At 39.5% G+C, this 14,558-nt stretch overlaps 2 protein-coding genes across 4 annotated transcripts in view; one reads left to right on the top strand and one right to left on the bottom strand.

Annotated features, from left to right (window-relative positions):
- The window catches only part of LOC146004418 (ectonucleoside triphosphate diphosphohydrolase 1-like), a 143,284-nt gene that overhangs the window by 87,325 nt on the left and 41,401 nt on the right, over nt 1-14,558 (bottom strand). The gene's annotated exons all lie outside the window — the stretch shown is intronic.
- The window catches only part of LOC146004422 (ovochymase-1-like), a 51,324-nt gene that overhangs the window by 27,079 nt on the left and 9,687 nt on the right, over nt 1-14,558 (top strand). The window contains exons 7-8 of the mRNA XM_083143277.1: nt 2,325-2,540; nt 12,225-12,527. Of these exons, the coding sequence (XP_082999403.1) occupies nt 2,325-2,540; nt 12,225-12,527 (519 nt within the window). The remainder of the gene's footprint in view (nt 1-2,324; nt 2,541-12,224; nt 12,528-14,558) is intronic.

Here is a 14,558-nt window from a genome sequence, read left to right as displayed (position 1 = left end):
ATAAGAGCACACTATTAGAAAAGTCCTAGAATACAAATACGGTATGCAAGAGCATGTCCAATCAAGAAAAACTTCTGGGTTAACGTCACCAATGGAAGCAAATTGCATTGTTTCAATCCAGAAGTGTCCGTGATTGTACATACTAGAATAAGGTAACTGGAAAGTTCCCCGTGCAATGAAGGCGTATTTAGGGAATATGGGGTCGGGGCCCCATCTCGGCCATTTTGGAGCTGATGTGATCACCACGCCCCGGCCGCCTTTACATCCAGGGTTGCCCCCAGGTACCCATTGATTTGAGGCTGGGCGAGTCCGGGGTTATTGTAATCGGATAAGCTTCACAAAATTTATTTCAAACTGCCTCTTGGTAGATTATATCGAGTGGTCCGATCGCGTTAAATGGTCTACTTTTGAGCTGCTGCTTTTGTTACGTACACCCTTCCTGGTTAAACGTTGGTTCAGTAACCCCGGCAGTGACACGCCGACTGAGAAATTAATTCGCCATCATGCAGGTAGACGAGCCTGTAGATACAGCAAAGAGAACGTAAATAAACACTACGGACGGCGGTGATTTTCCTAACCGATTGAATGCTGAGTGAACCCGGATTAAAGAATAATTGATCATCATCAATAATCTGGATAATCGAACATCGATATCCATAGGAAAAAAAACAACAAGTGATTGCGATTGAGAGCTGACTTGGAGCAGCAGCATAGGGACAACTTCTTGCAGTACAAACCACCTTATTAGTGTTGCCCACGAGACGAGACTTTGGCCTGTCTCGTCTCGTGGAAATGTTGTGAAATGCTGTCTCGTCTCGAAAATATTCGTTTGTCTCGGGACACATGATCAATCTCGTCTCGAATTTTTAAAAGTCTGTCCCGTCTCGTCCCGTGGGCAACACTACACCTTATTTTAATCACATTTCTACTTGCGTAAATATCTATGTGTATTTAAGGTGAAACTGGATGCGCAAGTACACTTTTTCTCAACAGGGGAGGCAATACTTCTTGAGTAATTTCCAGTGCTCGATGTGAAGCAAATGCAGGCAAAGCATCCCCTCCAGCTGTATCATTGTCACCATGTTAAACCATAGGAGCATCCTCCCCCCCAGCTAACTCCAAGCCTCAATCAAACATTTCCCCTGCTAACTTTTTCCACTTCAAGCGCTGGTAACTTTCACGACATAGTGGTGAAAACTACGGACGGACACAAAATCCGGACAACGGATATTCGGAATTGAAAATATCTGATATCGATTTCAGATGCAACGGATAATACGGATATCAAACTAATTCGGTTATTCCTGATATCCGAGTATTCAGATAGCTATTTACATTTTCAAGTTCAGTAAGGACACCACACGGAGAATGTTATATTCTAAACTATACCTTTCTTACGTTGTTTTTTGTTGTTGTTGTTGTTACGGCAGAAAACTTTGAGTATTTATACTGAACTTAGTAATGATGAGATCTCTTTTAGGCAGGAAAAGATAAACATTTAAAAATATGAGGAGAATCCGTTAAACGGATAAACAGATGAAACGGATAAACAGGCAGATTGGATGAAGGATTTGTAGAGAATCCGTACTGTAGAAATACGAACATGACAAATAAAAGAGTATGCGGCGAGATAATATGAAAATACACACATTTGGGTATTTCGAATATCTGGACATTTCGGATATTAGGACAATTAGGATAATCCAAACATCCGGATAATTCGGATATCAGGATAGTCTAAACATGGGCGTCCGGAAGGGGGCAAGAGGGGGCCGTGTCCCCTGGAAAATGAAAGTTAACCAAAAATTATGTATTTCACACATATAATTTCATCTTAGCCACAATAATGTGTTAATTATTGCACGAACACCATAAATTCAAATTTAAGCAATGTTTTTTTAGGGAACACCACTACACTATTCTTGGGGAAAATGTGCCTTGCTTGCTCCCCCCGGGAAAAAATACCTTCCTTGCCCCTCCCTGGAAAAATTCCTGCGGACGTCCACGAGTCTAAACATCCGTATAATTCTGATATCCGATATCTGGATATCGCCATCCCTACTGAAAACTACTCCGCTGGAGATCATCATATCGATGCAGGCTTTAGATCCCTTTGGTGCACAAAATACGAGTTGAATGTCCTATTTTGCATCAATAGGAAAGCACTCCTGCCTTCGTCGAACCAACGAGTATACTGACTGTCCCATTCATCCGAGGTCAACTTAACGGGGTGGGGTGCAACTGCAAAACACAGGCGGCCAGGGTCAACGCATCTCTTCCCGTCACCCTCCGCGATGACTGAAGTTTTCCCGGAATCCCCGAAGTGCTTACTCGTCATTGGCCCTGACTGACATGACGTCATCTGTTATTCCTCGACCTCTCGAACGCGCCTGCCGTCCAGTCAGGCCTGGAATCCGACGCTGGTGCGACCGACAGGTGAGTTCAGTTCTCTTCGCTGCGACCGTGCATTTGGACTTTTTCTTTTTCTCCCTGTTGCGAGTTTACGGGTCATATGAAATGACTGCAAGTACCGTGCCCGGGTAGCTATTTTTCAACTTTACACTTAAGGAAATCTACGGTGTCGCAGTCTCTAAACCAAAAACAAGGAAATGTCGTAAGTTTTCCCAGGATCGAACAGCGAGTGAAATTGTCAGATCGGTTTAACATCTGAAATAGGAAAGTTCGCTGCTATTTAGTGTGATATCACGCCTGTGTGGAAACAACAGCCAAACTACACAGTATCCTGATTAACTGTTGTTTAAAATGCTGCATCAATGTTCGTCCGAAAATGCGGGCGAAATATTTTAGTTAGAACTTTTACGATTACGAAACGTACCATTAGTTTCAACTTCGAAATCAACGGCCTTCAATGTGTAGTGCTGCGAAGCCTGGTGTCTCAAAATTCTAATCCTTGCATGTCTATGTTTGTGCCCATATCATCACTGTCGCGATTATAGTTTGGTTACGTTAAGTCCACTTTATGCACATAAAGGCTAATCTGGACTGGACCTATTTTAAGTGGGATCCGAACCAGTATGTGCCTCCATCGGGTATTTAACCCGAGACCCCTCGATTACAAGGCGATGTCGCTACCACTACCCCATTAACCTAGAGTAGAGACGCTACTAAAAATACAAAAAATAGGATATCAATCTAACGTAATAAATCACTGTAGGCCATCGAACCTTGAACCACAACTTGTGTTTTAGTAATGTTTTTTCTTCACATTTTTACACAGTTAATTCGAATAACGAATGCTAAAGTTTACAATTGGATAACATGTTCTCATAATGACCGTTTTTAAGTCCGCTTTATGCACAAAGGTTAATCTGGAGCGGGCTTAGTTTAAAGTGGGATTGGAACCACTATGCGTCTTCTCGCAATGAACTCTTAAAAGCTACCACAATTGGCAAAGCTAAAAATACATGCATAAATGTGTAGTGTTTACAAATTGTGCATGGACGTCCGCAGGATTTTTTCCAGGGAGTGGCAAGGAAGGTATTTTTTCCGGGGGTGGGGGGCAACATGGCATATTTTCCTCAATAATAGTGTTCATCCCTCAAAACATTGCTTAAATTTGAATTTATCATGTTCGTGCAATAATTAACACACATTATTCTGGCTGAAATTAAATTATATGTGTGAAATATGTAATTTTTGGTTGACTTTAGTTTCTCAGGGGGGGGCGCCCATGCGTATGTGTAGTGTTTACAAATTGTGACGTAACTGATATTGAGGTCACCCTCCCATTTTTCGTCACATCTACCCAACACTACGAACAGACCAATCCAATTCCAATACTGCATAGACCAATGTATGACCTTATACGTACATTGATCTACGAATACTGTATTACACACAAAATACTATGATTAGCTGTAGATTAGACGACCCATAAGCTTTGTGTAAGTACGGATTTACTCGACGGTCTAGAAAAGAAATATTGTCCAAAAATTTAACTTTTCGAAGAAGGTCGGCCTTGCCTGAAATCGCACCGTTGCTCAGCCAGCCATACCGAAGCAGCCCGCAGGTGTGAGCGATTACGCAACTATCCCTGCAGGGCGACAATAACTCGAAAACATATGCAGCTACGGCTACTTAGGCCGGGGAACTTCGCATTCTTGCAAGATTAATCTATTTTCGTACAGAATGTGAAAGCAGCGTTATTCTGCTACTTTCCTCAAGCAGGATTCCAACTTCTACAATTTTACCTTCCTCCGGTATAGGAGTCAAGTTTACAGAATTGCAGACAGCACTTCTAGACAGTGATGTGCGTTCGTCTACATTCTACTTGTAGACTATGATACACGTAAGACAATGTAATCTATGTAAACACATGGTGTTTGCTTAAAGCTGTATAAGTAGAACAGAGATATCCAACGTATCAACTATTGAAGTACAATTGCGAACTTTTTCACAAAGGAACCCAACAGTAGGAAATATTCTACTTTGAATTGGTTTGGATTTGTTTTAAGTCCACTTTATACACAGACAAGACTGGATCTATAGTTTAAAGTGGGATCCGAATCACTGTGCAATCACGGCTGCCACGTGCTTTTCCCCTGTATTTTACCTTCTCCGTAGAATTGATAATAATAGGAAGATAAATGTTGAAAATAGATAGGAAAAAACATCTCTGAAAAATATCACTTTCCTTTCACGAGAGCCTTTAAAATTAATTTTTGGTGTAGTTTATATTGTCTACGTACACTGTGTAAACTCCAACCCAGTCTACTACTCGAGGCGTAAAAACACCAGTATACATTTTAATGTAGACAATGTATACAATATGGCGAACGGTGTTCCGGTAGTGAAACAACATTATCATGCCTCTTAATTGTTGTCGTGTGAGAAGTACTCTTTACAATTAGGGGGGATCGAAACTAGCCCCACCCGCACCAAAGATAGGATCCCAGCACCTTCAAGACAGTTGGGAGGTAGCTGATTCCGATAAAATCATAGATGTGGCTCTATGCCTTCATCACATGCCATCCGTGGTGGGAAAGATGTGATGAGGATTTACAGGACTTCACGTGGACTTGACAAATGGTTGTCAGAGAGGAATCTTATCTTTCGGAACTTTTCGTTGAAGTAAAAGTAGTGTTCTGATATGGACCGAAACTGTACCCCTTGATCGTACTCTTTGACCCTCAAAGGGTTTTGCGTCCAGCATTTTAGCTGAGATGTGTATTTTGTTGCTAAAACCACGACCTGGTTCTAACTTGATCTGTGTCAAGAATATAAAAACTTAACCAGTTGTAAACAGCAGCTGCGCTACTAAGATACAAGACAGACTGCTAAGTCATATGGCTTTAATTTGGATTAATAATACACATGTTGTTACTACATAAATGTATTATCATTGTAATACTGCTTTTGGGAATATTTTCATGTGATGTCTGCACATTCCCGTTACCCGCGACTAAAAGAAGAGAGATTTCAACGTGCGATAAGACCAGCAGTCCGGCTACCCTTCCAGCTTGGAAGAGGGGAAAAACGAGCACATCCTTGTTGCCTTGCCAACCAAAGCTGTTTGGCAGGAACCTCTTTGTTTATAAGCGACGTAAGTTTCTGTTGCGATTATTCAGCAAGGAGTCGATTACACGTGCTATAGCGGTTTGATTGGTAGCACTAGTTCAGGATTTCTAGAACGCAAAAATAGTACACCCTGTCTGCCCTAGGGCAAGGCATGTGACCTAAATCAGAGTCCAGGTGTCAAGGGCGGCCGAAGCTGTGTGCACGCGTCGAGCTACATGTGACACGAAGGTCATTGGTAGTGGAGATTCATGTATAAAACATTGGCAAGTATTAATGTTTAATATTTAATGTTAATATCGGATTCCAAAAGTGTCTCGCACACGGAAACTGCTTAATAATATCGATGCAACCATCTATATTCCACTGAAATCGTATGTTTATTACCGGAAGTTCATAGCCGGCATTGAAATAACAATTGTCTTAACACGTCATCTGCATCATGAAACACTATGCCAGTTATTTGATTCCGGACTTTAACCATTTGCCTCATCCAATAATGTTACTTTTCTTTCAACTTTCACAAGACAGGTCTGATATTTCCGATTTGAGGTATTGTAACAATTTTAAAATGATCATCTTTCATGAATATGATGGCTTTCTCAGTTACACTGTTAACTTCCCTTCAAACTTCTGGACACGAATCATTTCGTAGTCTTTATCTTTTAGTTCATTTTGTGTACAGATGGGCTAATTGGGGCTGGACCTCCAGTTTAAAGTGGGATCCGAATCACCATGTGCCTCAACCAGGTATAGCTTAAGTCTTCTTTGGAACGCCAGTTTGGCATGTTTGACACAGCTCAAGAGGAAGTCGATCGGACGCGTATCTGTTCTCGAGACAGCGCCTGTTTTTGTTTTTTTCCTGAGAAGCGCTGCTGTCACTTTTACCTGCATTGTTTAGACATCCATTCATTCACTGCGACATTATACTCCCAAGATCTCCACATTGTGAAGACAAAAAAAGCACAACACAGTAACACAACCTAGCATACATAACCACAACGTCACGTTATGAAATCTCCAAAGAAACTGAATTGGCAACATATCATTTACTCCAGGTGAGCTTGATAAGTACCGTCAGTTCTTGGATGGACGCTATTGGTGGGAAGCGTGTGAAGGGAGGATTTACTGGGCTCCACTTGGACTTGACATATGGTTGTCAGAGGGGAAACTTATCTTTCGGAACTTTCTTTGAAGTAAAGTGGCGTTCTGATGAGAACCGAAACTATACCCCTCATAAGGCGATGACTTTACCACTACCTTTTCTCCTACATAGCATCACAAACATCGGCGCCAACTTTGGGGGGCGGGGGGGGGGAGAACATTTTCAGCTGTCCAACCCCTGAAGTGGCAGTCTCTTCGATCTCCTCCCCCTAAGCAGTCTTACAAACATTAAAGAAAGGTTGATGGCTGACTAATTTGTTTTACTTCACTTTTCGGCCACTTTTGGCTAATCGCGAAGACTAGGATGAGTGGTGATATGAAGAAGTTGAACGAGGGACACGCACCAAGAACATCCATGCCGAGATTCGAACCCGAAAAGGTTGTTTGTCTCTAACGCGTCTACTGCCTTAGCAGATAATCGTAGTGGACTTGCCCATCGAGGCTTGTGATGGGGATCTCGGTACAGGAGGCAAGAAATGAGTCATTAAACTTTTTTTAAAATCAACTGTTAATGTTATACTGTTATATACAGTGTGGTACTTTAAAGGAGAAAAAAATTAAATTTAGCACGTAGTGGCAACGCCGTCGCCTTGTAATCAAGGGGTTCCAAGTTCGATGCCAGTTGGAGGAACGTAGTGATTCGGATCCACGGTGGGGGCCGACAGGGGCGATCGCCCCATCCCAACTCCCAAGTTTTCGGTTATTTTATAATGTGCCTAATACTTTTGAAGACTAAAATTCTGTCTTTCATCATCAAGTTTAACGGGATCGAGAACTTTTTTTAAAAAAAGCCTGATTAAAAGTTTACTTTATGCTCAAGATAGGTTTGTCGTAATTGGGCCTAGAGTTTAAATTTGGAACCGAATCACTGTTCAATATGCCCTGAAAAAGGAGATTGAACGCGAGACCCCTTGAGAGAATAGGTGCATATTCACTTTAATCTCGTTTTATTATTCAGTTACCATGGCAATGTGAGGAATGATGTCTATATAAAACGGTGCCAAGGGTAGGTTAGAATTGATTCTCGGTGAGGTGATTCGCCCCTCCCAACTGTAACTTCTGGATCCGCCACTGTACGTTCAGTCCCAATTAGCCTATCTGTGCATAAAAGTGGACTTGAAACTGAAATCAAATATACTGATATTGGCGATGTTTTGGTGTGTGTGTGGGGGGGGGGGGTGGAGAAGGGCACAAAAAATTTAAGTCTGCTCAATTCGCTTACATATTTCAAAACTGTAAATAGAAATAAAACTAAGAACGAAACTTATTTGTCATTTCTGCTGGAACGCTAAAGATACAGAGATCCGCAAAGGAGGACAAACAATTGGAAAAGGCAGCCTAACAATGGCTAGCGCACCCGCCCTTGACCTCAAAAGGCAATTACAGCGCCTACCTCGTGGGAACGGGGAAAACCTCCGCCAAGTAAGGCCGATTCGGCGTTTATTGCCTATGTGCAGACTTCGAAGCAGGAATGGAAAGGATTGCTAAATTACCGATGGCTGTTCTACCAATTAACCTGGAAGGATATACATGTGAACTATTAATTGCAAGAGCAATAACACTATTATATCTTCTCTGTAAGAACGAAGACGATTTAAACAAATATACGAGCTTCTGAGAAATGCGGGGAAGTTGAAGGAAAGTCACGTTTGGCCATTGGTTGATTCCCGCGGTAGAATACTACAGGCTCGCTCTTTTGACTTCGATGTGTCCCTCAACATTATTTGAACGCTGGCTAGCGATCCTGTATTTTTTGAAGAACATGCACTTCCATGATACTTATTTACTCACCGTGCTCACAGAAAGTGCGATTGGCTCGATCATAGAACTACTTTTGCGTGGAATGCGTTATTGTCTCTCGATAGATTGTGATCTGATTTTATAATCTCATATTTCACTATAGTTTCAAGACAAAAGTAACAGCAATCGAAACGTCCATCAATTTCATTGTCTGTTTCCACAACGTGATGGAACTGAAATAAAATCAATAAGAAGCGGACAATATCTGCTTCCCATCAACAGAATTCCATTCCTTAAAACAATTCAGGATGTAGAATAAAGAGGATGGAATTAGTGGACAATTTGGCTATTATCTTTGCTGTTTTAAGTCTGGCTAACAGCATTTCAACTGACTGGGGCTGAGAGATCATTGGCATGAGGATAAAAAAGGCAGAACCTATTCCTTAGCACGTCCCTCGCATATTTGAAGTGGAGTGCAAGACAATACCAATATCTATGTGACTGTATGTGAATCTCAATGCTGTCAGGTATAGCAAATGCTCAGTTGAGTAACAATGATGTGGTAGTTATTACTTTTTGAGAATGCATCCAGTTGATGGTGGCAGTGGGGGGGGGGGGGGGTGAGCTTTTGTCAACTCTTGTAACCATAGGTAGTGCCGGGATATGGACTCCAGGAGTGTGTGTGTGTGTGTACGAGAGGTGCACTGGGTATTTGATTGAAAATTACAACACCACCATGAATATTTATTTTGCATCATATAGAGCCACTTGTATATTATTTCTAGTTAGTAAAAAAGTTGCACTGATGCTCAATGTGAATTTTGCATTTCGAATAACTATACTCTTTTATTAAGACCTACTCTCATTAAAAGTGGAAGTCTTACCGATTTATGTTAATACTGTATTAGCAGAATATACATAGTGAAAGAGACAGTAACTGAATCAGCAGAAACATAATTCATTTCTTAACTAATTTATATATAAATATATAAAATGGAAAGAAACATGCTCATGACTGCTCTAAAATTGATAACTTTTGAATTGCAGTGAGAAAATGACAGTTATAATTCACAAAAGATAACTGGGATTCGCCCTATACTTGGGACATTTCTACCACCATCAAAAATGGATGTAGAAATCACTTTATTGCAATATACAAAATACATCTTAACTAGCCATGTAAGGTCATGTGTGGTGTGTGTCTTGGTACTGTGAAAGAGTTCTGAAGAACCAAGATGAAATATCACTGCATGACTAAAAACCACTTAAAGAGTAACAATATGCAAAAAATAAAGATTTAAATTAATTGATTACACTGGGGAACAGTGAAATTGCGGCACAGTGTTTGAGAGCTAATTTAGGGCAATTTCATGCTGCTGAATAATGATATAATAATATATTTCCTGAATTGGCTCTAATTTATGAAATAAATGCAACTAAACCAAAATGGCGGAAACATAAGACATACATATAAATGAACTTCCAACAACAATTTAATATTTATTTTTGTGATTACAATCATTATTATAAAAATAAATGTATATAGGCCTATGATCAAAATAATTAAGAAAATATGTACACAATGAAGTAACAAACTATGTGAAACGTTTTCTATACGATTTCCTGCTGTATTGCTTTTTAGGACAATCCCTCTGTAAGCTCCAACAGTAGTCGGCCATCACGTGGCGATCCCACCATCCCTGGTATCTTTCTTCCATTATCCTTCCTTATATCCTGATGGAACCTTTCTCCCCGTTCTTCACTAAAATCACCAACGTTCTCAGGGAATCTGTCAATGTGGCTATGTAGAAAATGTATCTTCACACTCATATTAGCTTCCAATTTCTCAAAATATTTCAACATATTTCCAACTATATCGGGGTACTTTTCTGCTCTGTGATTCCCTAAAAAGTTTTTGACGACGGACACAAAGCTCAGTCAGGCCTCAGATTCGATGTAAGACATGTAAGTTGTAAAATTGGCATAATTTATAAGTGTACGAATTTGTGGTGGTCCGTCAAAGATTCCTGCCTTCAATTTTTCAATACTTAGTCCTGGAAAAGTGTGGCATATATATTTGAAACAATCACCACTTGTATCTAAGGCCTTGACAAACTGTTTTATCAACCCAAGTTTAATATGCAGTGGCGGAAGGGTGATTTTGTCCCTATCTATCAGCGGTTCATGAATGATATTAGCTTTTCCCACTAATATTTTCCCTTGGGGGCCAAACTTTTATCGTCCAATGCTTTTCTCTAGCACGACTATCCCACAAACATAGGAAACAGGGATACTTTGTGTACCCACTTTGCTGTCCTAGTAAAAAAATCACCATCTTCAAATCCACACACACGAGCCACTTATGTTCAGCATATTCAATTTTTTTCTAAAACCATTTTTATGTTTTGGTATTCTTCCTTAAGGTTTGTTGAGTGTCCGATATATTGCCTAGCAATGCTTCATAAGTTGCCTAGCAACAATTTACAAATAAATAAATAAGTTTATTATGGGAATTTCAACCCATTATCAAATTTTGATATTACCGAGAAAAGCGTAGAGTAATTTTACCTCCTACATTTTCCATGGTGTGTTTATTTTTATAACTGGAGTCAATTCAACTGAACCAATCATACAATTGGCAATAACAGCTGTTTTGTGTGCTGGAACTGTTATTAAACTTTATGCCGCAAAATAAAATCTTTTTTTTGTTCCCCAGTGTTATTAATCCTCACTCTGTTTCATGTGGAGCTACTGCATAGCAGTGTGGTTAGAGAGAGTAATCCCAGGTTCATTCCCGGTGGGAGCTCCAAAATTTCAGTTTTCACCCAGCATCACGAGGACAATTGGGGGAGTTACTTGAAAAGAGGACGTAGAGGGCCAAACCCAAAAAAACCAACGTGCTGGAACTCAAATGAGCTGACTATGCATCACCCAATGAAAAGCTGTTTGACAAACCTGGGCCCTTAAAATGCTGTTGTGTTAGAGTTAGTTAGCTGTTTTATATGACTATGGAAGACACCAGTGCTCGAGACAAACACAAATCCTATATTTTTTCCGCACCTCTGAAATTCGCATGAAGAAAAATTGAGACACACTACTAACTAGTGGCTTTCCATAATGTCATGCTCGGTCTGGGCATCAGTTCCCGCTGCTGCTGTGTTTTTGTTTCTAGACCAAGTTCCCTATATCTATGCAATGTCTTCCCAACTGCCTTCATGGTGCTGGTGCTGGGTCAACAACAAAATTTTGGTGGTCCCACTGGGCATGTTGCAACTAAGGCAAGAATGCTAACCATTTTACTACATGGGAGCTCCTTTAGCTATAGACAAGCATATATGGTCCTGTCCTTGTACAGTGCATATGTATTAATAAGCAAATCGTCCATTAACATGTTTATTCTAGTTATTTAAACAAAATGCCAGAAAAGCTGCCGACAAGCTCTGTACAAGAATGCATAAAAATCAATTTCTTAAAAACACTTAGATTGATTGATTTGCTTAAATTTACTTCACTTTTGTACCACTTTTAGCTAATTTGCGAATATGGGGATGAGTGATGATATGATGAGATTGATGAATGGACACTCACAAACATCCAGGTCGGGATTCGAACCCGGGACCCCTGGCGTCATAGCACTTTGTAATGAAAATACTCTTGGACAATCTGCAGAGCAATACTTGAGAATAAGACTGTACCAACCTGGCTACGTCTGTCGGTATATTCTAAATTTCCTATTCTGTAGCTAACGTCACACTTCATAAGTGCATTTATATCTATATTTTCAGAAACATGAATACCTTTCTACTGGTGGTGTGTGCCTGTATAATTGGGCTCGCAAGGTCTAGCTTTCTTAACCCAAGAGGACAACGACACGAGAGGCAAGCAGGAGGCAGAGACTTAGACAGCCTCATTAAAGATGTATTCTCACAACCAGATCAAGGCAAGCAGCTACCACCCCCTGAGCTCCAGCCGCAGCCTCCACCAGGACAACCCGGTGGAAACGATCCTTTAGATTGTGAATGTGTTCCTTATTATCTTTGCCAAAATGGTACAATCATAACGGACGGAGTAGGACTTATTGACATTCGGTAAGTGATCATTAGCAGTTCATTTCATTCATGGTGAACATTTGTAGAACACTAAAGATCATTGACTTAATTGTTGTGAAAGAATATAATTAGTAAAGTAGAAGTGCATTACATCACATGAGAAAACAGAAATTATGCCACACATTACATGATCATTAAAAATAAAAGAAAAATTCAATCTTGTATCATGCAAATCATAATACAAATGATTTACAATGCATGAAATCACATGTTTGTTACTTCAAATTTTTGTCAAATGCCACACATGGTGTCTCAAATTGTAAAACAACAGATTTGTGCTAGATTTATAGTAGGGATGTGCCGAAGCCGATTACAGATGTATGAAAATCGGCCGAAATTGACACATTGGCATCGGTATCGGAATCGGCAAAAATCCGATATTTAAACCGGTACAGATTATACTAGAGTTTTTACCTTCTAATAAGTTTTAGATTCTAGTTTTGTAAGATTTATTGAAAATTTGGTTATGATTCGTCATTATTGTAGAGTTTTTGTAATAAAATTATTGCAAACTCATTCAGAGGATCAACCTAACTATAAATCGGAAATAAAACAGTACATTGCTGAACCAGGATCTGCTGTTGTATTGGAAATTCAAAAATGAATATTCAAACCTGAAGCAAGTCCTGCTGCATCAGTATTCAGTGATTGAGTGTTCAGTGTTGCTGAACAGATTTGAGATAAGAGAAGAAGTAGGTTACTTCATGAAGAGCTTCCAAATCTTGTGTTTCTGAAGTTGAAGCTGGCAGAACAGGAATTCATTTTGCATTTCAAAGAACTGCTTGTGTACTAATGTTTAATCTCTTGAGAATCCATGTTGTTCTTAAAGGTTCACATAACATTTTGTAGATGCAAATGTACATTCGCATCTCTTGAGAATATATATGTATATACATACGTACATATGACATGCAATAGAAATGTACATAGCAAAGTTATTTTTTGTCATGCTGAAAATAACATCCCATTTCTGTTTAATAACCTTATATATCGGAATCGGTTAAATATCGGCATCGGTTCCAAAAATTATCGGTGAGTACATCGGCATCGGCATCGGTTCCAAAAATTATCGGTGAGTACATCGGCATCGGTAAATTTTCAGCTTCGTCACATCCCTAATTTATAGCAAGTATTTAATGGGAGTGGGACAGATTAATTGGTACATTCTATTGCCAATATAGGCATCGTAGCCTGATCGGTGTATCAGCTTATCGGTAAAATTAGCAATTCGATATATGTATAAATATATCATAATATAGTGCAAAATTCTGCCATTTTGTTATAAATTTTGTGGAAAATTCCTTGCACTACTTTTCTTTTAAAAAAGTAAATGTCTAAATATATAACTACTTTTGCACTGCAGTCACCTCAAAACACATTTATTAAGGAGGTAAAGGAACCATTCAAGTTCTTCTTCAAGGACCATTTGGAATTTTGTATTGGATCATATATTCACCGGTACACACATTGGTAAATTTTATATCTGTACTTTATCAGTATCAGTCAAAATTTCACATCAGCCCATCCCTAGTATTTAATAATATATGCATTTTCAACTTAACCCAAGTTTGAGCCACTCTATTAAACTTGTGGTGCCAGTTTCCTGCCTGCAGCAGCTTGCATTGAGAATTAAAAATAAAAAATGTGGGGGAAGACTCCTCCTTTTCACAGAACCACCACCTGTTTCTTCACCTACAATTACAATGCCACACTACTGTTACAAATCTGATGACGAGAAGTTTCCTTTCCCCTACACAAACAAGATCGACCAACAAGCCTCTTGCCTAATTTCATTTCTCCTCTCGGTCCTCTTACAGCTACTAGTTTTGCAGTCCACACAGACATGACCTAATCAATTACTATTGGTATATTTTTCATACTAAATGAATCAAATATTTTCCAAATCTCTCACCATTCTACACAGCCCTTTAATTTAATTGTTATAAAACTTGTCTACTTCAACTATTCTACGAAGTTATAGTTTTACATGTAGGCAAGTCCATAACAACT

The sequence above is a fragment of the Lepisma saccharinum genome, chromosome 21, assembly GCF_977018435.1.
Source record: "Lepisma saccharinum chromosome 21, izLepSacc3.1, whole genome shotgun sequence".
Classification (NCBI taxonomy): Eukaryota; Metazoa; Arthropoda; class Insecta; order Zygentoma; family Lepismatidae; genus Lepisma; species Lepisma saccharinum.
The sequence above is the reverse complement of the archived record's forward strand: the minus strand, read 5'-3'. Positions and strand labels throughout refer to the sequence as shown.